Source organism: Melozone crissalis, unplaced genomic scaffold (assembly GCF_028551555.1).
Source record: "Melozone crissalis strain CALT ecotype California unplaced genomic scaffold, PUWL_Pcris_2 ptg000062l_1, whole genome shotgun sequence".
In the NCBI taxonomy this organism is placed as follows: Eukaryota; Metazoa; Chordata; class Aves; order Passeriformes; family Passerellidae; genus Melozone; species Melozone crissalis.
Genome location: NW_026535840.1, coordinates 4419037 through 4443436, shown reverse-complemented (window position 1 = coordinate 4443436; position 24400 = coordinate 4419037). Strand labels below are relative to the sequence as shown.

At 47.7% G+C, this 24400-nt stretch overlaps 1 protein-coding gene across 2 annotated transcripts; it reads left to right on the top strand.

The window, feature by feature from the left end:
• Positions 1-10: 10 nt before the first annotated feature.
• Positions 11-23662, top strand: TUBGCP2 (tubulin gamma complex associated protein 2). 2 transcript variants are annotated; one of them, XM_054288318.1, is made up of 19 exons: positions 11-50; positions 1190-1335; positions 2344-2516; positions 3911-4039; positions 4322-4504; positions 7346-7505; positions 7873-8080; positions 8685-8884; positions 9327-9516; positions 10036-10181; positions 10749-10929; positions 11841-12021; positions 12213-12385; positions 13392-13520; positions 13950-14070; positions 16453-16596; positions 17769-17897; positions 18589-18752; positions 23473-23662. In XM_054288318.1, the coding sequence occupies exons 3-19, from the start codon at positions 2367-2369 to the stop codon at positions 23576-23578; spliced, it is 2694 nt and encodes an 897-aa protein (XP_054144293.1). In that variant the 5' UTR covers positions 11-50; positions 1190-1335; positions 2344-2366; the 3' UTR covers positions 23579-23662. The 2 variants fall into 2 exon arrangements, with proteins under 2 accessions (XP_054144293.1, XP_054144294.1); XM_054288319.1 differs by lacking the exon at positions 1190-1335 and having other exon boundaries at positions 28-50.
• The last annotated feature ends 738 nt before the right edge of the window (positions 23663-24400 follow it).

Sequence of the window (24400 nt, the reverse complement as noted above, 5' to 3'; positions counted from 1 at the left end):
TGCGCCGGACGCGCTTCCCGGCGCCAGCGGCGGCACTTCCGGGCGGGCAGGTAGGGATGGGATGAAATTAAATTAAATTTAATTTAATTAATAGATAGTGCATGATAGGGTAGAGCAGGGTATGGAGGGTGGGATGAGGTGCTGCCCGGGCCTGTAGGGTCATCCCGGCGATGGCGATCCCCTCGCTGGCTGTTGCGTGTGCGGTGCCCCCTCAGGCCCTCAGCCGAGCCAGCCCAGCTCCCGCAGTTCCTCCTCATTCCCTGACCCACAGACACTTCATCCAGAAATCCCTGCAGGATCACTGCCTCAGGTGGTGGGGAAGCTGGGCTTTTAAAGAGATTTAAGCTTAAACTGCACCAGCCTGTTCTAATGTGTTTTTTGAGTGGAGAGTTGCACCAAGGCTTGCAGGTGTGAAAAATGCATGTATTTATGATTGGCTTTTCGCAAATATTAAAATGAATACTATATGTGTTGTGTTAGAAAGTTATGCTGTATTAATTCTCTTAAGTAGTGTGTTAAATATAGTTTTAGGTTATAACAAAATGTTAAAATAGAAACTGTGCTATGTAGGATACTTTTTTTAAAGAAAGGACTCGCAGTGAGATAGCAGCCACAGGACACCTGAATCTTTCAGAGAAAAAGAATTTATTTCCCTCTTATCAGAAGAAATTAACTTCTTCCTGCCTCAGAGTTGCTGTTAGGATTTGGGGGAAGAAGTTGTCACTGCCCAGACAGAATCCTGTATTTGAATGGAATTTATGCATCATGGATGAGGTGTATGAATATTCAATGGGTGTTGCTTTTAAGGGTTAATCCTCTGTTAACGTGGGTCCTTTGTGGGGCTTATTTTGCCCAGAAATGGTACCCGGACATTCATAACTCTTTGTCTCTATTGTCTCATATTGTCCTAATTCAGATTGTCCAAATTATCATTACTCTAATTGTATTACTATTTTTATAACCATTTTATTACTATTAAACTTTTAAAATTTTAAAAACAAAGGATTGGCATTTTTCACACAGGGATCCCTTCCAGCCTAAGTGATTCCACGATCTTGGCAATACAAAAGTGTGTCCCTGTGCTTGATACATGGATCTGGATTGTATCTGCTTGGTACAGTCTGTGTCACATGAATCTCCTTATTTATTTCCATGATTCCTGACTCAGAGTCTTGCTTCTGATTTACAGAATCACAGGATGTTCTGAGCTGGAAGGCACCCACAAGGATCATCAAGTCCAGCTCTGAAGTGGATGGCCCATTCCAGGACTGGCCCCACAACCTGGGTGTTTTTAGCACCAGGCTCTGACCTGCTGAGCTCATCTCAGGGTTCTGTGTCAGTATTAAAGTTATTATTTAAGTACTCTGCAGCGTTTGAGTGAAGTTAGTGAAGTGGGCAGTGGAATAGGATGATGCTAAAGTTGGGAAAAGCGGCTTTGTGGTGATTTCAGAAGCAGCAGCAGGGTCAGCCTGTCAGGACACCAAGCAGTGCTTCCAGCATTCCTTCTGACTGAAAAAACCTCTGCTGGCCAACCTCAGCTTAAGATTCTCCCCCAGACTTAGAGTTCCTGGCTGGAGCTGTCCCAGCTGCAGCTGTGGCTGCCCCTGGATCCCTGGAATTGTCCAAGGCTGGGCTGGATGGTGCTTGGAGCACCCTGGGATAGTGGGAGCTGTCCCTGCCATGGCAGGGGGTGGAACAGAGGCTTTGAGACCACTGACCTAGAACAGAGCTAAAGAATAAAGCAGGGATTTATTAAAAGGATCTCCTCCATGGATCCACCTTGGGCAGCACAAGAGCCCAGCCAGGGCTGCACCTAAGGTGAACCAAAATGGGCACAAAATGGACATGGGGTCTCTCACTTTTATAAGTTCTGCTCCATTTGCATATTGGAGTTCATTGTCCAGTTACAGCTTTAGCCCATCCAGTCCCATCCTGCTTGTTTTTCTCTCTTCAATTCACCATTGTTTGTGCTCTTGGGCTGAGATTTGGATCATTTGTCCTTGGTCCCCAGCTAAGCAGGAATTGTTTTGTCTCCCTACTCTGTGCACAGAGCTCACCATCCCCTAATGTGAAGCTCAGAGATGCAAACTAAAGCAGCACAGACTCTGAAAAACACAAAATCTAAAACCTGAGGCACCAGAATGAGACGGGCTTTGAGTCTCTCTCCCAAACCATACTCAAACCCTGCTTGGTTTGCTTTCCTCCTCCTTCCTCCAGCCAAACATCTCCACACTCCAGAAGCATCTCCCTGCTGGGGCTGTTTTCCCTGGTGGATCTGTTTTCCCTGGTGGAGCTGTTTCCCCTGCAGCAGTGTGATGACCCCTGTGGTTTCCATGTCCCCAGGGCTGGTGGCAGGAGCTGGCAGCATGAGCGAGTTCCGCATCCACCACGACGTGAACGAGCTGCTGAGCCTGCTGCGCGTGCACGGCGGCGAGGGCGCCGAGGTCTACATCGAGCTGCTGCAGAAGAACCGCACGCCCTACGTCACCACCAACGTCTCTGCCCACAGTGCCAAGGTGCTGCCACCCTCTGATGGCAATAACAGCTCGACCTCTTGGTGTTCATCCAGGGAAAATGGGAAAAAGAGGGGTTGGTTGGGTCCGGGGTGGCGGGAAAAGGTGGAGTGGTTGAGGGAGAGGAGGAATGTTAGGACTGGGGTGTGGGGAAGTTCAAAGAAGGAGGTTTTGTGGGATATTGGGAGGGAGTTGTTCCCTGAGAAGCTGTGGCTGGCCCTGGATCCTTGGAAGTGTCCAAGGTGAGGTTGGACAGGGCTTGGAGCCACCTGGGATGGTGGAAAGTGTCCCTGCCAATGGAACAAGATCACCTTGAACTTCCCTTCCCTTCCCTTCCCTTCCCTTCCCTTCCCTTCCCTTCCCGGAACCTTCCCGGAACCTTCCCGGAACCTTCCCGGAACCTTCCCTTCCCGGAACCTTCCCGGAACCTCCCCTCCCCTCCCCTTCCCCTCCCCTTCCCCTCCCCTCCCCTTCCTTCCCCTTCCCCTTCCCCTTCCCCTTCCCCTTCCCCTTCCCCTTCCCCTTCCCTTCCCACAGGGCTTGGACCCACCTGGGATAGTGGAAGGTGTCCCTGCCTGTGGAACAAGATCACCTTGAAGTTCCCTTCCCACTCAAACCTTTCCTTGATTCCATGATTGTGGCATTCACATTCTCTGAACAGAGATTCTGTTCAGAATTCATTCTCTCTCCCAGGATTTTTCCTGGGAGAAGCTCAGAGAAGAAGAGAAAACAATTCTTATTTCTATCCACTGCTCCTGTTGTTGCACATGTGGAATGTGTTATGGAGATTGTTTACCCAGAGTGGTTTGTTAATTAGACACAGTGAAGATTGTTTTGATTCCTTGGCCAGTTGGGTCAAAGCTGTGTCCTGGCTGTCTCAGACAGTCACAGGTTTTTCTATAGTATCTCTTTTAGTACAGTATTCTTTAGTGTAGTGTCTCTTCAGAATGTAATTTAGTACAGTATTAATGTAATATAGTAAAACTAAATAAAGCAATTGTTCAGCCTTCTGAAATCATGGAGTCAGAGCACATTATTCCCTACACTGGGGTTGCTCTTCTACTGTACATGATGAAATGAAAATTGTATAAAATGCAATTATATGACTAAAACATTACTTTTTTCTTCTGAATATCTCCCAAATATTAGAGGTTAAAGCCTGGCACTCATGACCAGACTCATATACTTTTATAGCTATATAAATCATATAGCTTTTGTGGCTATAAGACTGCTTTTTGTTTTCATTTTTAAAAGCAATCCACCAATCAAGCTCAGGTGCTAGAAAGTCTCCAGCTCTGTCTGAAACTTGACATCTTGCTGAGCTGAGCTGCTTGTTTGCTCTAATTCCATTTCATTTTAATTATAACTCCATTTAATATTAACCTGCTGTTTTACAGGTGAAAATAGCAGAGTTTTCTCGAACTCCTGAAGATTTTTTAAAGAAGTATGATGAGCTGAAGTCTAAAAACACAAGACATCTGGACTCTTTAGTTTATCTGCTGTCCAAACTCACCGAAGACAAAGAGGTTGGTTCCTCCTTTAGAACTGGGTGTTGAGGAGAAGCAGCAATGCAATGTTTGATTTATGGTAAAGCTCAGTGAAATCTGTAAAAGCAACAAATGAGCAGTTCTAGCTTTCACTGAGTTATTAAAGCCCTGCTGAGGGTTATGCTCCTCTTGATAGAATCCACCAGGACGTGGAAAACTGGGACAGAGTTTGTGGTTAGATTCACACATGGTCATGTGTTTCTTGTTTCAGTTGTGCTGCCCTGCATTCACAAAACCTTTTCTTTGTTTCTCTATGTACAGACTCTCCACTACCTGCAGCAAAATGCAAAAGAAAGGGCAGAACTGGCAGCAAATGCAGGCACCAGCAGCAGCAGCAGCACGAATTTCTCCATCCCCTGCTCCACTTCCAAGATGTCTCTGCAGGAGCTGGAGGAGCTGCGCAAGCAGCTGGGCAGCGTCACAGCCAGCTCCAGTGCACAGCAGGTACAAAGCCCTTCCTTCCCAAGCTCTGGGCACAAAATCTGCCCTTCTGGCAGTCAGACGGTATTAAAACTTGGTGCTGTTCCTTGTAAAAGTGGCTTTTTTCTAATCCAGACAGTTGAGGTTACATTCCTTGAGGTTATTCTAAGGTAAAATTCACAGTTAAATTCTTCTCTGTGAGGTATCTGGAACAGGCCACCCAGAGCAGCTGTGGGTGTTTCATCCCAAGGCCAGGGTTTGGAGCAACCTGGCATCATGGAAAAGACACAAAGGAAGAGGAAAACCAGGCTTAGCAAACAGTTAAACATTTCATTAGCAGGAGGTTGTGAGGTCAGAGTGCAAAAGGGCTGTTTATTACTTAAATCCCAAATTCTGTTTCCTGTCATTATAAAAAACTGCACTTGACCTGCCAGACAAGACAGGGAGGGAAAAAATATGGTGAAAAATTGATGGGTCAAGATAAGGATATTTTGGCTGCAGAAGGCAGAGTGGCAAAAGTGTGTGGAGTGTTTTTTGGACAGAGGGGAAAGAAGAAAAGATGCTCAGAGGTCTGTAGTGCCTTCTCATGTCTGGTCAGCAAAATCTAACAGGGGACAAGCCTCAGATCACTTCAAGCCCTCAATGGCAAGAGAGATGGACCTTTCATGCTTTGGGTGTCTGGGCTTGAAGGGCTCTACATGAATGTGATGGTGGAGGAGAACTCAAATCCTAAACAAAGGGTCCAACCCCTCACCCTGTCAGCTGTGGTGAGACCAGCCTTGTCCCACATCCCCTGAAATACTGCACAGACACTGGGCCTGACTCATCCTGATCCTTCACAGACTGTCTGAGTCAAGTGGGTGATTTAGATCATGAGGGGAAGATGAATTTCCAGTGACATAACTGATCTTCTTACCAGGATTTATGTGTGAACTTGCTAAAAGAGGACAAACCTGGAAGTGCCGTTCCCTGGGATGTGCAGTTCACAGCCAGAGGGATTGAAACGCCATCACAAGCCAAGATCTGTGTTCCCTGCTGCTCCATTTGCAGTCTCTTCAGCCTTAAAGAGCTGCAGCTGTGTTAAATGGCCCTGATGCTCAGGCCTGTTGGGTCAGTAAGGGCTGGGACAGGAGGACATTCCTTGGAAGTGTTGGTTCTGCTCAGCCTGTGACCCAGATGTTCTGTCTGTGAGGGTCACAGATGGAGCTGGAGGTGTTTATGGAGCTCAGAGACCAGCCCTTCATCCCCCTCCGTGGATGTTGGCACTGCCCTTGCTCAAGATGTCAGCTGCAGGTTCCCACCCTGTGCCAGGGGGGTTGGGTGCCACCTGAGGGCTGGTTCTCAGCCCTGGGAGCTTTCTCCAGGCTGTTGTTGAAGCCTGTAGTGACAGTGACCTGAATTTTGAGTTGCAGAGAGAAGGTGATTCATGCCCCTGAGGCTTGTGCTTTGTCACCAGTGCCACAAGTGCTGTGCCATCTGCCCTGGGATTGCTTGGCACTGACAGATGATCGTGCAGGGACTGGAGTTACTGCTTGGACCACTTTTGGTCCAGGATTCATGGAGGTGGGCAAAGTTGAGTGTTCCCTTTCAGGTGGAGGTGTCCTTTATAGCCAAAATGTTGATTTTTTTGACCTCTGCCAGTTAACAAAGTCACACTAGAGATGCTTGAACTGCAACAGAAGAGCCCTTGTTAGAGAATAAACATATAGAATAAATATAGTGCCTCTTGTTATAAAATAAAATCAGAGAGTCATCAAATCCAGCCCTGGACTGAATATCACCATGCCCACTAAACCATGTCCCCAGCTGCCATTTCTGCCCATGTTTTGGACACTTCCAGAGGTGGTCACACCACCATTTCCCTGGAGAGCTTGTTCCAGTGATTAACCCCTCTCTCAGAGAAGAAATTTTTCCTGCCTGCCATTTGGGAAGACCCACTGGTGGCTGCCCTTCTCCTAAGCAGAACATGTTGATACAACCAAGTGAGGTTTGCAGTTTCATGTGGGGTTTAGCCATCCTTTGAATTGCTGGCACCTTGCTTGATGCTTCCTATTTCTCCACATCCAAGTCCCAGTTCTGTGAGGGGAGCAGAGGAAATCAAGGTCCTTTCAGCAGATCACCCACACATGATGTAAATGAGAAAGTCAAATGAGCCTGTGCATGTCCCTTTTCTCACACACACACTCACATCTGTGGAGTTTCTGCAATGGCCTTCACCAGCCCTGGCTTTGTGCACTCGGGGCTCCAAATGTTCACGTGGGTTGTGCATCTCACAAGCTTCCCCAGCTGGTGATTGATCCTGCACTCCATTTATTTTAGTGTCAGAGCTGGGGGTGGAGAGTCTTTCAGTCTTCAAGAGCTCACTTCCTTCGCCAACTCCCACTCTAGGCAAAAAACTCCATCATTTTCCAGCTCTCTGGGGGTGGGTTTGTCTGGGTTGCATTTGGCATTGAGTTCAGAGGTGCTCAGTGCCCCTGGAACAGGATGCTGGTGCCTCTGGAAGGAGTTTGGTGCTCTCTCCAAACCAGCAACCAGCCTGCTCCTTGTGCATGTCCCCATTCTGCTTCCCTGGGTGTGCCCCAGCACCCAAGCCAGTGGGGACAGATGCAGAAAGGCATTATTTGATGTACCCCCACATAAAAAGGTCAAATCTATTAAAAATATGCATTTTTGTGGGGCAAATAGACTAGGTGGCACTGAGAAATTAAACCCTACACCATGCTACTGAAATACCAGCCACTCTCCTTTCTCTTCTCAAGTCCTTCAATTGGTCTGCAGTCAATTTCTTCTTGAAATTAAATATTTCTTGGACTTCTGAAAGTCTCCTGGTTTTTTCCTTTCTTCCCCTCTCTCTTTCTCCAACAGCCTCTCGAGCTTACCCGAAAAATCCTCCGGGATAAGCAGAACAAGAAGAATTCTGGGCAGCCCATTCCAGTATTTCCATCCTGGGTGTATGAGAGACCTGCACTCATTGGGGATTTCTTAATTGGCACCAGCCTAAGCACTGACACAACAGTACCAATAGGTATGTGAAACACAGGGGAAATTGCATTCATTTGTGGTGTTTTGTCAGAAACAGAAATGCTGTCCAGATGTTCACACTCAGCAAAACTTGGCTTTTGGCACTACTTTTCTTTGGGCTGTTTTCTGGGTATTTGAATATTTTGGTGGCAGGGAGGTTGGGGAAGTTGTTGGTGTGGGAATAACTGGATACTTTTGGATGGGAGGATCAGCAGCAGGAGCTGTGGCTGGTGTTCTCTTCTGCCTGCTGGATTTGGGTAGGAATGAGCAAAGGATTCTATTCTCCAGGAAATCAAAGTGCAAGGCTGAAACAGGTGGCACATTTTGTCCTTTTTTTGTCTTTTTTTTTTTTGTCTCCTCTTTGGGAACAGGCACTTTGCCACTGGCCTCCCAGGAATCCATGATTGTGGAGGACTTGCTGTACGTGCTGATTGGAGTGGATGGCAGGTACATCACAGCACAGGCCCTGGTGGGCAGGCAGAACAGAGCCTTCTCACTTGATCCAAACCTGGACTTGTCCATCAAGGAGTTGGTGACCAGGATTCTTCCTGTGGCTGCCAGTTACTCTGCTGTCACCAGGTACTGAGCTGGGTTTTGTCAAGGGATCTCCTGTGAGAATAGAGAGTCTCCCATTGTGCAGGTGTTGAATTCCATGCTTAAATTCAGCTACAGGGGTATAAAATGAGTGACAATTTATTTGGGTCAGTTTTAGCTTTGCTGGGTTTTTTCTCTGTGCTGTCAGTTCACTTTTTCATTTCCACAGCTTTGTTCTTTCCAGTCTTAGCCTTGGTGATTTCAAATAAAATGCAGGTATGGTGTGTCTGCCTATTCTGGCTTCTCTTCCCACTCTGCTATGAAGTTCTCTATATTTCCTGCTTTTTGCTCCTCTCTGGGCATCCAGGACTGAGAGAATCTTTGTGTGCGGGTTCCACTTTCTACACAGTGCTTTTACAACAAACAAATGGTTCTAATTCCCTTATACAAATCCCTTGTGGCTGGAGAGGAAGCATCTTCCCACAGCTTTCCCTTCTAGGAAATGTGGGATGGGAAATAAGGGAGAGGGACTGGTGTGCTTCCCAGCATGGGATCTACTGGTGTGACTGCACAGTGTCCTGAAGGCAGAACTTCCTGAAAATCACACCAATTGCATTGCCTGACAGAGTTTTCATTTTGCTTTTTACAGGTTTATAGAGGAGAAGTCCTCCTTTGAGTATGGACAGGTAAATCATGCTCTGGCTGCAGCCATGAGGACTCTAATCAAGGAATACATGATATTAATTACCCAGCTGGAGCACCTTCAGAGGCAGGGCCTTCTGTCACTGCAGAAGCTGTGGTTTTACATCCAGCCCACAATGAGGACCCTGGAGATTCTGGCTTCACTGGGTAAATTTCCAAAATCTACAGGTTGTGAGAGCTGCAGGGTAGCCAAGCAGGCAGGACATGTCCCATTTGGATTTCCTGCTTTATTAAAGAAGAAAGCCCAGGGGAATTGTACTTGTGAGGGCACAGCACTTCTTGTGGAGGAGAGCACTCAGCTTCTAGGGGTGAATGAGCCTTTGGAGCTGTCAGGAGGCACCTCAGGGCCTTTTGCCTTCACAGCCCTTGCCCTTCCCATCAGCTGGATCCACCACTGCTCCCTCTCCTCAGCTCCTTTCCAGACTCCTCTCCAGCTCTGTGTGGTTATAATCCCTGGAAGTTCCTAGTCCGGCCCCTTGCTTACAGCTACAGAGGCAGCTCAGGGGGCCATGTCCAATGTGGGGATTTTATTTCAGGACTTTTCAGATTGTGTCTTATATTGTTGTTTTGTTTTTGTTTTTAATTCCAGCTACTTCTGTGGATAAGGGTGAATGTATGGGAGGATCAACCCTGAGCTTGCTCCATGACAAGACTTTCAATTACACAGGGGACAGCCAGGCCCAGGAGCTGTGCCTGTATTTAACCAAGGCAGCCAGCGTGCCTTACTTTGAAATCCTGGAAAAGTGGATCTATAGAGGCATCATTAATGATCCATACAGGTAAAGAACAGTACAAAATGAAATTAAATGCAAAACTTCAGAAATTCTGATCTGCTTTGTTGAGTCTGTGTTGCCTGGGGGCCTGAAACAACCCTCTTGGAAGTTTTGTGGCTTTTGTAGAGTCACTTGAAGCATTTTCCTGTATTTGATAGTTTATGCAGCATTTCTTTTTCCCACATTTCCAGAATCCTAAGGTGGGGGCAAAGCTGAAGATAAAATATCTGAAATTAATGCCTTTGTGCTGGTGACAAAGGTGTTTCCTCACCCCTGCACTGACAAACAGATAATGTTTAGCCTTGGCTTATGAACCCTGTAAAATCCTGTTTCTCATTGCAGATCATCAGAGACACTGCATAGTGCTTTTCCTCTTGCTTCACAGACAGACAAATTTCACTTCTTGATTGGATGTGTCCTCATGAGACCTTATTTCTGATAGATCCCATTGCCAGTTTGCAGGTCAAAACCAGTAATCCTCATTGTGCCACTTCCTGCCCCTAAACATCTGCTTTAACTGTTCAGTGAGTTCATGGTGGAGGAGCACGAGCTGCAGAAGGAGAAGATTCAGGAGGACTATAATGACAAGTACTGGGATCAGAGATACACTGTTGTCCAGCAGCAGATCCCCTCCTTCCTGCAGAAAATGGCTGACAAAATCCTAAGCACAGGTAGGTGCTTCTGCTGTGACAGGAACCTTGAGCTGGTCTTGTGTGAAGAGAAAGGAAATGTCACCATGCCTTGCCACTTTATGGGGTTGTCCAGCTGAATTGAGAGCAGTAGAAGAGTCAGATTTAAAAGGAACCCCAAACCCTGTAAATGAAACAGCACAGGAGCCCAACAGCAAGGGGAGCTGTCTGTCTCACTGCTGTTTTGTGAGCAGGTTTTCTGGCTGGATGGAGCTGAGGTTTGACTGAGTGTTAATTTAAACATTCAACCTCTTACCCTTGTACAAAGCCCTCCAAAAGTGACTTCAAAAAAAGAGTTTCAGGCCACCTGCAGAGATGTTTTGTCACCACTGGGAAACCAAGCCATTTCTAAATCTCCTTAAATACCAGCTGCCTCTTTTAAAGGTCTGTATCATCTTTTGAAAAGTGCCTAAATAGTTTCCAACTTTCAGCACAACACAGTATAAACATTTCTCAGCACATCTTCCTCTTGAAGGGAGTGGTGTGGAAGTTTCCCTCCTGGCTGTGCAGCAGGTATGAATATGGGACATTCTTTCTTTTTCATTTCAGGGAAATATTTAAATGTTGTGAGGGAATGTGGGCGAGATGTCACCTGCCCCGTGGCCAAAGAGGTCATCTACACTTTAAAGGAGAGAGCCTATGTGGAACAAATAGAAAAAGCATATAACTATGCCAGCAAAGTTCTTCTGGACTTCCTGATGGAGGAGAAAGAGCTGGTGGCTCACCTAAGGTTGGATTTATTTTACTAAATGCATGATAAATAGATTGGTTCTGCTAAGGGACATAAATTTTTGAAGTTAGCTCTGTTCTCTTGGGATATTACCAAGGTGTTCTATTTCCATTTAGAAAGGTTGACCTAAAAAATAAGATTTGGGGTTTTTTTCCTGGAGAGGAGGAAAAAAAAAAGTCTAAAATGATAGAAATGTTGAGTGGGAAAGATGTTGGGGATCTCTGGTCCAACTTCCTTAGAGGGCTGTTGCCAAAACTAGGTCAGGGCTTTGTCTAGCCCAGATCAGGAGTGTGGAGCCACCCTGTGTTATGGCTGTGCTCCTGTTTTTGCTCCAAAGCCTGCAGTTATCATGTGTGATCTCTGGCCAGACACTTGGTTAATCCTCAGGCTCACCTCAGAACTGCTTCCAAGCTCTGTGCCCACCACTGGGAACACTCCCTGGTGCCAGGTGAACATCAAAGTTCATGTGTCCTGTTACAGCAAAAGTCTGCTGGATTTTAAAAAGCAGCACAGGTATTTGTTCATTGAGAGGAGTGCAGGATTCTGCTCAGAACTGGCAGCTGCCCCTTGGCTGGAGCAGATCTGGGAGTTGTTCAGGACAGCAGTAGGAGCCTGCACCCAACACACCCAGGAGTTTTGGGTTTTTTTCATTTTTCTAGACAAAAAACAACAGCAGCAGCCCTGATCTGACTGCACAGAAGTGTCCTGACTGAGGAGGTAGGGAGGAGGAGACATCCATAAAAGACTAATCTCCAAACTGGTTATTTATGGCTGTGTGTGCTCTCCAGAAACAGAAACATTTTGTGCTCAAACCCCCCAGGCTCATTGAATTGATTGCATTTGTTCCTTTAGGTTTGATATGGCTTAACTTTAAGAAAAGTCATCAATTATCTTTTCATTTTCTTGAGCAGGTCTATAAAACACTATTTCCTGATGGATCAAGGGGACTTTTTTGTTCACTTCATGGATCTGACAGAGGAGGAGCTGAAGAAGCCTGTGGATGACATCATAACAACAAGGCTGGAGGCTCTGCTGGAATTAGCCCTGAGAATGAGCACAGCCAACACTGATCCCTTCAAGGATGATTTAAAGGTGAGAATGGCTGGAAGCAGAAGATAAATTGACTTTGATTAGAAGGTCTGGGAGATCTTTGTGCCTGTGAGAACCTGCTGCTTCCTAAGTTGGTGTGACAACAGTGACTCTGACCTTGGGCACCTTGCTGTTGTTCCACAGCATCTCTGGGTGTCCTGTGGCTTCATTTTTTCCCTGCTCTTCCCTTACAGATTGACTTGATGCCCCATGACCTCATCACACAGCTGCTGAGGGTGTTGGCCATAGAGACAAAGCAGGAGAAAGCCATCATCAGTGCAGAGCCCACAGAGCTCACCCTCAGCGGCCTGGAGGCCTTTTCCTTCGACTACATTGTGAAGTGGCCTCTGTCCCTCATCATAAACAGGTAAGGCATCATTCCACTGAGGGAAAAACAGACTGGTGCTCTCCCAAGAGGCCTTTCATGCAGGAATCAAACATTCCTCAAAGCTGGAGAGCAGTCTCTGGTTGCAGACTCAAAGAATTCAGGCTGTTGCTACTCTAACAGGCTATTTTGCGTTTAACTGAGCTATGAGGGTCCAAATGGAATTCTGCCGGAATTTGCTTCTTGTTTCCCTGGAAAAACACTGCTGTGAGCCACAAGCAAATGGGACAAGCAACACTGAGTGAGCAGAGTGGCAGATTCCAAATTGCTGAATGCCAGCAATGAACTCCTCCCTTAATTTCCCCTCTAAAAATTCCATTGAATCGGTGAGACTTTCCCAACGACGCGACGCTTTTGGGATTTTGTCTCTTCCTTCCCAACACAGTGTGTTAGCTCTGGTGGTAGCTATGGAAGTGAAAATAGGATTTGGTAAGGTTTCCTGAACTGTATCGACTGGAGCTCTGCAGACACCTACGCCCAAGTGTCTGAGCACAGACCTGAATCCAGTCCCAGAGCTATAAATAAGCAGCCCCATCTGCTTGTGACAGTGCATTGCTGCTGGGGTAATGCTGCCTGGAGCTTGGTTACAGCTTTTCCTCCCCTTTTTGGGAAAATCTGGCTAAATTCTAAAATCCTGGTGAATTCTTGGGTGACCATCTCAGCCTTAGCATGGTGACCACAGTGTCTGAACCTTCCCTCCCAGCCCATGTGAGTGACCCCTGCCTGGAACTGGAGGGAATTGAGGAGGCTGGTGATGAACCCACTGGCAGGAAATATGGAGGAGGGTCTCCTTGGAGAGGAATTCTTTGGGGGGGGTTGCAAATGTGGCTCTCTTGCTTCGGTTCAGTGCAGATCTGTGTGTGTCTGAAGGCGTGAGGAACATATTGTGTAAAGTCTCTTTACCTCTGAGCAGCCTCAGCCTTCACAGCTTGGTCTGTCAATCAGAGCAGGACTTCAAAATCTGCATGGGCTTCTCCTTTCTTTCCAGGAAAGCACTGACAAGGTACCAGATGCTTTTCAGACACATGTTCTACTGCAAGCACGTGGAAAGGCAGCTGTGCAATGTTTGGATCAGCAATAAGACAGCCAAGCAATTCTCCCTGCATTCAGCTAAGTGGTACAGCTTTTTATTTGGTTTTTTTTCAGTTTTGGGTCTCCTTCTTGCTAATTAGATACCTCATGACATAGCTCAGACAATACTGAGCTGAAAAAGATTCTTACAAATGTCTTGCAGGCTCAGAGACATCAATTTGTAACATTTTAGCTTTCACTCAATAGCTGTTTGTAAAGTTACTTTAATATTTAATATCAAAATGTTAGTTTTATATGAGCAAATATTCAAAGCCTATGCCAGGTTCAAAACTCTGACTCTACTAATTGAAAAATACTCAGAGCTGGTTTGCAGTGACTATAATCCCTCTCACACTGCAGCAAGGCATTTGCTAGGACAGAAATATTTAGCTCTGTGCTTGGCTGTGCAAGGCTGGTGCTAGTTCTCCGTGGCATTTGCTAGCTCTGAGCTGTGTGGGTGTGATTTCTCCCCTAGGTTTGCTGGTGCTTTCACACTGCGGCAGCGGATGCTGAATTTTGTGCAGAATATCCAGTATTACATGATGTTTGAAGTGATGGAGCCAACATGGCACATCCTGGAGAAGAACCTGAAGCTGGTGAGTGAAGTTGGAATGGAAGGCTTAACAAATGTAAGGCCTAATTTCAGTAACTGCAGCTGTCTGTTGGTTTTGTTGGAGGCATTAAAATATCTGGGAGCTGCTGTTCCTGCCACATTGCAGAGTGCTGCTGTTCTGCACCACCTTTCTGCTTGATTAGTCATACATCCCTTTCCTGTGCTGCATCCTCCTGTCTCACTCTGCTCCCTGTTATGTAAAGGCAGGTTCTGCTCAATATTCCCATCCACAGGAGAGAGAGAGCTGTGCAAAAGGAAGGTGGATGCAAAGGTCATAAACCAGTCCAGGCATCTCCAGCTGATTCCTTGGCTGGGTTACAGTGCTCCTAAAGTAGAGCCTGTGCTTTCCCTTCCATGAAACTGCCAAGGACTGGCATGCAGAGAATGCTTGGTTTAAAAAAGGCCATTATTATAATTACTATTATTATTATTATTGGTAGTCACCCTGTGATCAGACTTCTGGGTTGTGCATCTTTTTCCTCTTACACCCTGAAAAACACAAAACACTCCTCTGAGGTACCAAACCACCCAACACCCCTGCAATCAGCTCTCTTGGCAGCCCTTGTGGATCTTCAGCATCAGCTGATCCTGCTTTAGTTTTTCCTGTGCCCCAAGGCGGTTTTTGGGGTCAGCTAGCCAACATTTTGATGCCCTGTCATGTTTTTTTCCTGGAGAAATCACAGGAGGGAGCAGGTCTAGGATTGTGAGTGTCTCTGCACATTCTTGGCAAGAACTTCTGAATGAGAAGGGTTCATATGTCAAGCTCCTGGATAATCTGGGAATTGTACTTATTTCTTAATTTTGTTGCAAGTTTAGGTTTGCAAAATATATCATTCAGTTTACTGTACTTGCATGGAAGCTGTTGTTGAAGTTATCCTGTCCCTGTTTTCTCCTTTAATTTGTATTTTAGGGGGGAAAAGGATGATCCTCACTGGTCTCATGTAGTGCATTTTATTTGTCACACTTCTCTCTTCCTTAAAGTGAGATGCTCTCTTCCTGAAATTGTGGCTGGGATCTTCATCTTCACAACATCACTGTCTTCATCAACACAACTTCATCATCATCTTCATTGCATTAGAAAGCTGCACTTGTCCCTGTTCTGCAGTAGCTTAAAGGGATGTGGTGTTGGAATCCAAAATGCTGGGAGTTCTCAGAACTTTGGGCTTGTAACCCAAAGCTTAGAATTAAACACAGGATTTGGTCTGTGACCTTGGAAAAGGCCTCCAAACTTAGGTGCTAGAAGTGAGAATGTGGATTTAGAGTTTAAAGCAGAGACATGTTAAGCTAAGTAGAGAAAAGTTTAGAGTTTTAGAGTTTAAGATGTAGAAAAATTAAAAGTAGTTACAAGGGTAAACAAAAAGTTTAAAATGCAGTGCTGTAGGTTTGTGTGTCATAACATGATTGCCTAAGAAAGCTGTAGCATGAGTCCATAAGACAGAATATTTAAGGAGTGTGTCAAAAACATAAATGTCCTTGTTAGCAGTGTTTTATTGGTCAATAAATCCTTAAAAGATCTTGTAACTAGGGGTCTTGTAACTTTCTAAACCATACAATAAAGATGTGAGCCAAACTCACCCTTCCTACCTATCTAGAAAATAATAAATATAAACCACAGCATCTGAAAACTCAGAAATCCCATCTCTAACTCATTCAAAATTCCTTCCAAAATCCCCATAGTGTGGGAGGGGTTTCCTGCACTGGTCCTGCTGGAGCAGTGTGGATGCTGTGGCAATTTTAGTCCCGTGGTTCTTTCCTAAGCTTGATTTGTGTTCTGAGCTTCAGCACTGTGCAGAGTGAGAGGGAGTTTTAATCTCTCATTTAAAACTCAAGACTGAAACAGCCTGTTGGAGTAGTAGAGATGAACAAAAATCTTACAGAATCCTCCCAACACTGCATGTCCCGGTTCCTTATTGGCTCCTAAAGCAAATTTCTGAGTAGCCTGTATGTTTTAATGATAACTTTATTGACATTTAAGATTTATTGACATTAAGATTTGTTTTTCCCTTTTGCTCTTGTTTTCGCTGACTTTACTGAGGTTGTGAAGGTGGGAGTGGCCATGACAAGCAGATTTAAAAACAAAGGAAATGCAAGTTCATAAAGCAGATAACTCCATCCTTTCCAGGGGAGAGCTTGGGTGATCAAAGCCAGCATGATCTGTGGGCAGTGATGTGACAGATCAGAGGTTTAAAGCCTGTGAGGGCTGTTGAAGGCAGCAATGCAGATGCAGTCTCCATCTCTGGGTGTTTCTGGGAGCTGCACCAGGAGTTGCTCACTCTGAGGGGTCCCTGGCAGAGGCAGGGTGCTGGGCTGCAGCTTTGGGGCAGAGCATGGTTTGGTTTGTCATTTTTGGGCTGTCCTGTCACAGGCATCCAACATTGACGATGTCCTGAGCCACCACACCAGCTTCCTGGACAACTGCCTGAAGGACTGCATGCTCACCAACCCAGAGCTGCTCAAGATCTTCTCCAAGCTGATGTCTGTGTGTGTCATGTTCACCAACTGCATGCAGGTGTGTACAGCCCCCCTGTGCCACTGCCAGCCCCACGTGGACTTGTCTCTGTTCCCTCTGTCTGCAGCTTTAGGGCTTGACAGCTCACACCTCTCCTAAATGGTTTCTGTGGCTTCTTACTGCACAAAATTCTCCTTTTTCCATGCTGAGATCAGGTTCATATGGACCAAATTCCCTCTGTTGAGGTGTAAGTTGTAGTGCTCTGTAGAGATCTCTCTTGAGGGTGAGGTGAGGGGTGCATTCCAGCATCAGGGAGCCCACACAGCTTTTCTAAAATTCACTTTCCAGTGGGTTGTGAGAGATCTGTGTACCAGCATTGAAAAGACAGGTGTCTGCTAAGGAAGGCAGGAGCTTCCTTGAAATGGAAAATGGAAACCTCTTCCCTCTGAATTATTGTAATTTTGAAATTAAGGGGCTCTCTGGCAAAGATATGAGAGTAGGGATAACAGTTCTTTAATAGGAAAATAAAATACAGATGCAATAGTACAAAAAGATAAACAGAGCCAGAGCATGCCCTGTCCCCTGTGTGTCAGGGGGGTGTCCCAGCCCCATCCCATGGGGGCTCAGCCCTCCTGCAGTGCCAGCTGTGGCTCTGCTGCAGCAGGGATCCTGCACAAGGGGGGAGTTTTCCTCTGCAGCTCCAGGGCTGCTGCAGATGGGCCTGGGCTCCCTCTGGCCATGCAGGGCAGCAGAAAGCTGCTCCTCTGGCAATGCAGGGGGCAAAGGCTGCTGTGGGGTCCCAAAGCTCAGACTGGATCCAGGTAGGAATGCTTGGCTCCTCCCCTGGGCGGAGCATCTCCCCATGGGATGGTGGGATTGGATCAGCCATGCAGGGACACTCACTGGCCATGGACAGGAGATAATTAATAATTAATGGCCCATGAACAGAAGATAATTAATAATTAATGGCCCATGAACAGCAGAGATCTCCTGGAGGGAGGGTTGGTTGTGGAAGAGATAAAAAAACTGCCCCATGAACAGAAGAGAACTGCCCCACCTCTGACAGATGGGTACAGAATCCACACCCCCATTTCCAGCCTCAGACCAGCATACTGAATTCAGACTCACAGTTAGCTCTCCAGGGAGTTGGGGTGGGCACAGCTGAGCCTTGTGCTGTGCCACAAAGGAAGAAATGAGCTGTAACCATGTCCCCAACGCTGTCCCCTGGCCAGAGGTTCACCCAGAGCATGAAGCTGGACAATGAGATGGAGAGGCTCACCCTGGAGCACGGCACCATGCTGGGCCCTCCCACCGAGGAGGAGCGTGCTGAGGAGGCTGCCAAGAAGAAGCTGACCAACAAGGTGGGACACTCTGGCCAGGGTGGCCACTTGCAGGTAGCCCTTCCTGGTTTCTAGACCACCTCTGGCCCCAAAACCACAACCTTTGTGGAATTGTGGGCAGTGTGGAGCTCTGCTGGAGTTCTCAAAGCCTGCTTTGAAGACCTGATCTCCCACTGCAGTCCCTGCACTGGTGTTTGAGTTTTCACTTGTGTTTTCAGCTGTGCAGAGCCACATCCAGGCTTTCTGAAATGCCAGCACTTCACCATGTGAAGTGTGAGCAGGGCTCTTTGCAGTCCATGGCTTTCACACCTGGGGGATGTGGCTTGTCCATATTTCTCTGTCTGGATGCACAGGGATTCGCTCTGTGGCTGGCAGATCCTGCTGTCCCTCTGGCACACACTGTATCACCATGCAGTCACAGAGCTCCAGAGGTCACAGCCTGTCATAGGCAACACACATTTTCTGCCTGCTGGCTTTTCCTCCTGCTTGAAAATGAGCAATGGCAGCATTTATCTGTGGATAACTCAGCTGGGATCTGCTCTGGGCTTCTCCCAGGCTGGGCACAGCAGGGCTGTTAGCTACCAAGGACTTGGAAAGGTTTATTTCAGAGTGAAGTTTGCTGGCAGTGCTTTTGGGTGGGTTAGGGAAGGGAGGGAATCACCTGTGTGCAGATCAGCACCCACATGGGGCCACTCTGCCTTTGTCTTGGCAGCTTTTAGCAGAGCATGCTGACAGCCTGCACCTCACATCTGGCTTTGAAGCCACCATCAACAAGTTTGACAGCAATTTCTCCACACATCTGCTGGACCTGCTGGACAAGCTGAGCGTGTACAGCACCAATGACTGTGAGCACAGCATGCTCAACATCATCTACAGGTGAGCCAGGCCTTCCCTGTCTGTGAATTCCCCTCCCCAGGTCCCAGGTTCAGCTCAGGAAATGCTCATTATAGCTGAGAAATCTGTTTATTTAGGAGCTCTGAGCAGCCTGGGCTAGAGGAAGGTGTCCCTGCCCATGGCAAGGGGTTGGAATCAGATGGGCTTTGACGTCCCTTTCAACTCAGACCATTCTGCTTTGCATTTCAACCCTAGGCTTTAGGAAAACCCCAAAACATTCCTTTGAATTGTGTGAAATTTGGCCATTAATATTTTAAATGTTGTGTTAGTTTTCCTGGGGGTTGTCTCACTGTGGAGACAGTGAATAAACCAATTTCGAACTACAGGGTTAGCATTCCAAGATGAGAAATTCACACAAAGGTTTGATCATCAAGTGTCTATTTTAAGTTCCCATATTGCATTTATTTCAATAAGCAGCTTCTTGGAAATGAAAATTCCTTCAGAAATACAGAAAAGTCAGGTACACAGGATGGGAGGGGAGAGAAAGCAGATGGAAGTTTTGCTGCTGGGTGTTGCTGTTTCAAGAAAAAACCTCCCTGGAGGTTTTTGGGTTTTTTTTTTCTGTTCCCTGTCCACCTGCACTGATATCTTTTATGGCCGGCTGATACCCCCACAGCTCTGCTACACCTGAGAGCAGAGAGAGAAGAAATGTCTCACAAATGTTTTTTAAGGAGATTGTTGTCCCCTCCTGATGCTGCTTCTGACAGCATCTGTCAGGGCTGTCAGGATTGCTGGTACTTTGCAAACCCTTGTTAGGTGAAGTATTCCCACAGGAGATTGTGCTTCCACTTGTCCTTTTCCTCTGGGAGCTTCTTGTCCAGCCACTTGTCCAGGTTGGCACAGCCCCTGGCAGTGCCCTGGGGCTGTTTGGTGTTCTGAGCCCTCCTGCTTCCATCCCCTGTCAGGGGAGCATTCCCAGCCCCCAGAGCTGCCCCTGTGGGTGCTGCTGAGCCCATGAAGTGGGAATGTGGGTGAGGAGCCCTTCTCCACAGCCCTAAGAACTCAGGTTGGCTCCAACTCTGAAGTGGCCAGAGTCTTCTCCTCATCTTGGAATTCCTCCAAAAAACTGTGTGGCTGTGGTGTTATTCCTTTCAGGACTAACCAGGGCCCCCAAATCTCTGCAGGACCTTTTGGGAGAGGCTGCTGTGGCTTCTCAACATTTCATGTCACCCTTCATGTGCCTGGAGATCCCAGCTCATCATCATCATCATCAGGCTGTTGAGGTTCCATCTGTAGGAGAGGCTGGCAGGATTCAGCTCTGCCTGTTCCCTGGCTCCATCACTGCTGGGTGTCACAGGAGCATCCAGATTGGGGCTAGATTCAGGGATTGGGACTACAGGCAGCTGAGTCACCCAGGCAGGAGCATTCAGTGCTCCTCAGTGCTCCAGCTCTTCTCCTTTATCCTTTTTTTATAAGCATTTTTCCCATCTCCAGTACAAGTTTTAACAGAGGGGAATGTTCATGTTCGTGTTCATGTTCATGACTTCCCCATCCAGGAGATCTTGATGGCAGCTCACCCCATGATCTCAGGGCACAGGGGACATGGCCAGCACACTGCTGAGGACCAAATTACCAACTCTGCCATGGTGGGAATGTCACACACGTGCCAGGACAGTGGGACAGCCTGGCTGTGTGTCCTGCCCAGGGTGCCACACCAGGAGCTGCTCCATCAGTGTCACAGCCCCACTTGGGGGGCAGCTGGGGGCAGCAGGTGACTCCTGAGCTGTGAAACCTCTGCAGCTGCTGCTGCCAAGCACAGAGAGGTTGGGTTGTGCAAGCAGCACTTCCTGCTTCAGGGGAAAGGAGAAGTGATGGTGCAGATGATGCAGTGCTGCTGTCTGTGGTTTGTGCTGTGGACAGTGACCCAGCTGCACCCAGAGGCTCAGAGGAGGGTCTGGCTGCTTTGCCCTCCCTTTGTTCCCATGTCCCTGTCCTTATGCCACCAGGACTGTCACCACTGTCAAGTCCCCCCCTAGTCTGGGCTCTCTGGGACTACTTGAGTCTTCACCAAGACATTGGAGCTGCTGGACCTGTCCTGTCAACCCAGAAATCCTGGATGTGAGCAGCCAATGGAAACTTTCTTGTCAACCCAGGTGTCCCCAATTCCTCAGCAGAAATCCTGGTGTGAACAGCCCATGAAACCTTTCCTGTCAGATATCCCCAATTCCTCAGCAGAAATCCTGGGTGTGAACAGCCCAAGGGACCTTTCCAGTCCCTGCTCAGGTCTGGTGAAAGGGTGGGAGCCCCACAGTGAATGTCACCCAGAGGTGACATTTAGCTCCCATTCAGGTTGGAGGGATTGCTGGCTCCAGGCCTGGGCTCTATGGCAACAGGAACCTGAGAAGCAGAGTGGAGACAGTTGCCATCTGAAATAACATACTTGAGAGAGTTTATAAGGAAGAGTTTGTAAGACACACCACACTTTTCTTCTAATTTATAACCTTTTTATGGGACTGCTTTCCAACAGGGATCATCAACATGTCAGATAAATAACAAAATTCACAGTTCTGGTACTTGCTCATCATTTACTTGATCCTGGTTAACACTTATTCATTTTGTGGTACTGAGTAACTGAGACATTTTATTTGTGGCATCAAACAACAGGAGATGGAGATGCAGAGGGTTTCCTCCAGAGCTCACAGGTGACAGATCTCTGCTGTGCCCAAGCCCTGCTCAGTGTGTCATAGAATAGAATCAGAAAATCTCCTGAGGTGGAAGGGACCCAACAAGGATCTTGCAGACACCCCAACAATCCCACCCTGGAGCAGTGTCCAAGCTCTCCTGGAGCTCTGGCAGCCTCAGGGCTGTGCCCATTCCCTGGGCAGCCTGGGCAGTGCCCAGCACCCTCTGAGGGAAGAACTTTTCCCTAAAATCCAACCTAAACCTCCCCTGGCCCATCTCCTGCCTTTCCCTTGGGAGTGCAGGAACTCTCCAGCCACTCCAACACATCCCAGGAGTGAAAAGGAGTAGAACTACAGTGGAGAGGGCTCTATCAGCAGGATTAGTTAAGTCCTCATTCTTAGAAATCTCATACATCAGTGTGGTTACCAGCATCCTTCCTTCCCTTCCCAGTGTGGAGGAAGCTCAGAGTAGGTCACCAGGACGTGGAGTGGTGCAAACCTCACCACAAAACAAGAAACTGGCATGTAAGCACATGCTGAGGGAGCACCACAGAGATGCTGAAGAAATGGTTATCAGGGATCACTTGAAACTAAAAACAGCTGAAAGGGAAGCCAAGCAAAATCTGCCAGTCACTGAGCTGGGCATGAAGCAGCTTTAGAAATGGAGCAGGTGCTCAAAGCAGCAAGTCCTGGCCTTGTGTTTGAAGCAAAACTTGCCCAGAGCTCTCACCTCGGTGTCAGGTTTCCCTGGTTCGACTCCTCGGGGATGAAGGCAATGTAAAGCTTTTCAGCCAGGAGAGAGCAACAGATAAATTCCATCTGTCGAGGCTCTGTTTTCTGCAGGCACCAAAAAATGTCAAGGAACAATTTGTTGCCGTTTGTGTGAGGTTGTTAAGCAACATGAAACTCAAATATTGTGCCCATTCAGTTGGTACTGGAGCAGCCTAATTTGAGAAAGGGAGAGAGTAACTTTGGTGTGATTCATGGGCTGTCACTGCCTGCCTGCTCAGTGATCCAGGGCACACGAGCTGCACAGGCTGGGGGTGCTCTGGGATGTGCCAAGGGAAGGTCACAGCAGGCTTGGGGCTGGGTGGCATCACTCTGGGTTATCAGGGAGGTGGGGTTGTGGTGGTACCCCTGATGGTGAGTGCTTTGGAGAGGCTTTTCCAAGTGTCACCTGTGGCTGAGCATCTTCTGGCCATGTGCTGGTGTTGGTGAGTTGTGGATTCATGGGGAGCATCCTGATGTTAGCCAGGGGATGGTGGGGATGGGAATCTCAGCATTTCCTGGTGCTGGGTGGATTTCCTGTGGGAGTTAGGGCTGAGTTCTGGGGTTTCAGCAGTGCTGGGGAGGGCTGGGAAGGTGCAGACCCTGAGCAACCCTTGTCCACTCAGGACACCTCTGTGTGGCCTGCAGAGGAGCTGTGAGCATTTGGTCCTTCCCAATGTGTTTGGGACAGATTCCTGATGCATTTCCCTGTCAAAGGCTTGGCACAGAGCCAGTGTCACCACACCCATGGCACAGCACACATCCCGTGCAGGGACAGGGCTCCCTGGTGTCACCGTGGTATTTTCTGAAAAATCTCCTGAGAAGCCTCAGAAAAGAGATTTAAACAACAATTATCTGATTGCTTGGGATGTGGTTTGGAGGTTGTTCACCAACAGGTGAATGTTTGATTGGTTCCATGGGAATTGTTTTTAATTAATGACCAATCACAGCCAGCTGTGTCGGACTCTCTGGTCAGTGACGGGTTTTTATTATTCATTCTTTTCTAACCTTCTGATGCATCCTTTCTCTTTCTTTAGCGTAGATTTAGTAGATAATTTTATTTTAATATAATAGAATATCATAAAATAATAAATCAGCCTTCCACTTGAGAAGGTTGTTGAGAACTTGGGAGTCAGTTCTCGTCTCTCACCTTGTCCTGGGGACCCTCACAACAACGCCGCAACAATTGGTGACAGCAGTTGTTCCAACACCACAGCAATTGGTGACAACAGTTGGTGACCAGAGCACCCTGTGGGTGTCCTGGGGGGGTTCCTGCTGCCACCAGCCCTGCCCAGGTGTGTTGTGTCCCTCAGGTTGGACTTCAATGGCTTCTACACGGAGCGCCTGGAGCACATGTCGGCCGAGCGCAGCCGCAAGGCGCCGCCGCTGCTGCCCCGCCTGGCCGTGCCTGCCCAGTGAGCCCAGCCCACCCTGCCACAAACCCTGCCAGCCCTCACTCTCCTGACCTGTTTGTAATGTTTCAGGCTTTTTTTGCTCTTTTTTTTTTTTTTTTTTTTACTATGTTGTACAATGATGTGTTTGTGTGTTGTAAAATAAATTAAATAACAATAACAACAAAAAATCAGGGTTGTTTTGTCTGTTAACAGAACACAAATTATTGTGGGTACTCCATCCCTGGGAGTGCCCAAGGACAGGCTGGACAGGGCTTGGAGCAAGCTGGGATAGTGGAAGGTGTCCCTGCCCATGCCATGGGATGATTAAGTTCCTTTCCAACCCCAAGCCTGCAGCAGAGGAATTCCAGGGAATCTGAATATTGCCTGAGGCAGTTTGAGAGCAGGTGCATAGAGGGAAGGAAGGACATGAAACTCAAATGTCTCCCAGGAACAAGGGGTAACCAGGGCCAGGGGCACAGAGGCCTTGGGGGCAGGAGTGGGGACCTGGGGAAGTGTGTGAGGGCTGTGGGCACAGGGCTGAGTGCTCCTGTCCTTCCTCTCCCTCACTGCTCCTGTGCAGGGACCTCCAGAGCTCACAGGAGGGAGAGCCGGGTTCTGTGTGCTCCATGGCCTACAGCTGCTCATCCTGCTTGCCTGAGGGAGAGAGAGCCCAGCAGAGGGTGGGGACCAGCAGCCAGCACTGAGTCCCACTGGAAGTCATGGAGAGTTCATTGAATCAACAGTGAATTTATGACTAATCCCAAATCCGCTCACACCCACGTGCCTCTGTCCATTTCCATTTCCTGGTTGTCCCTGGCCAGAAACACCCAGAAATACAAACGTGCCC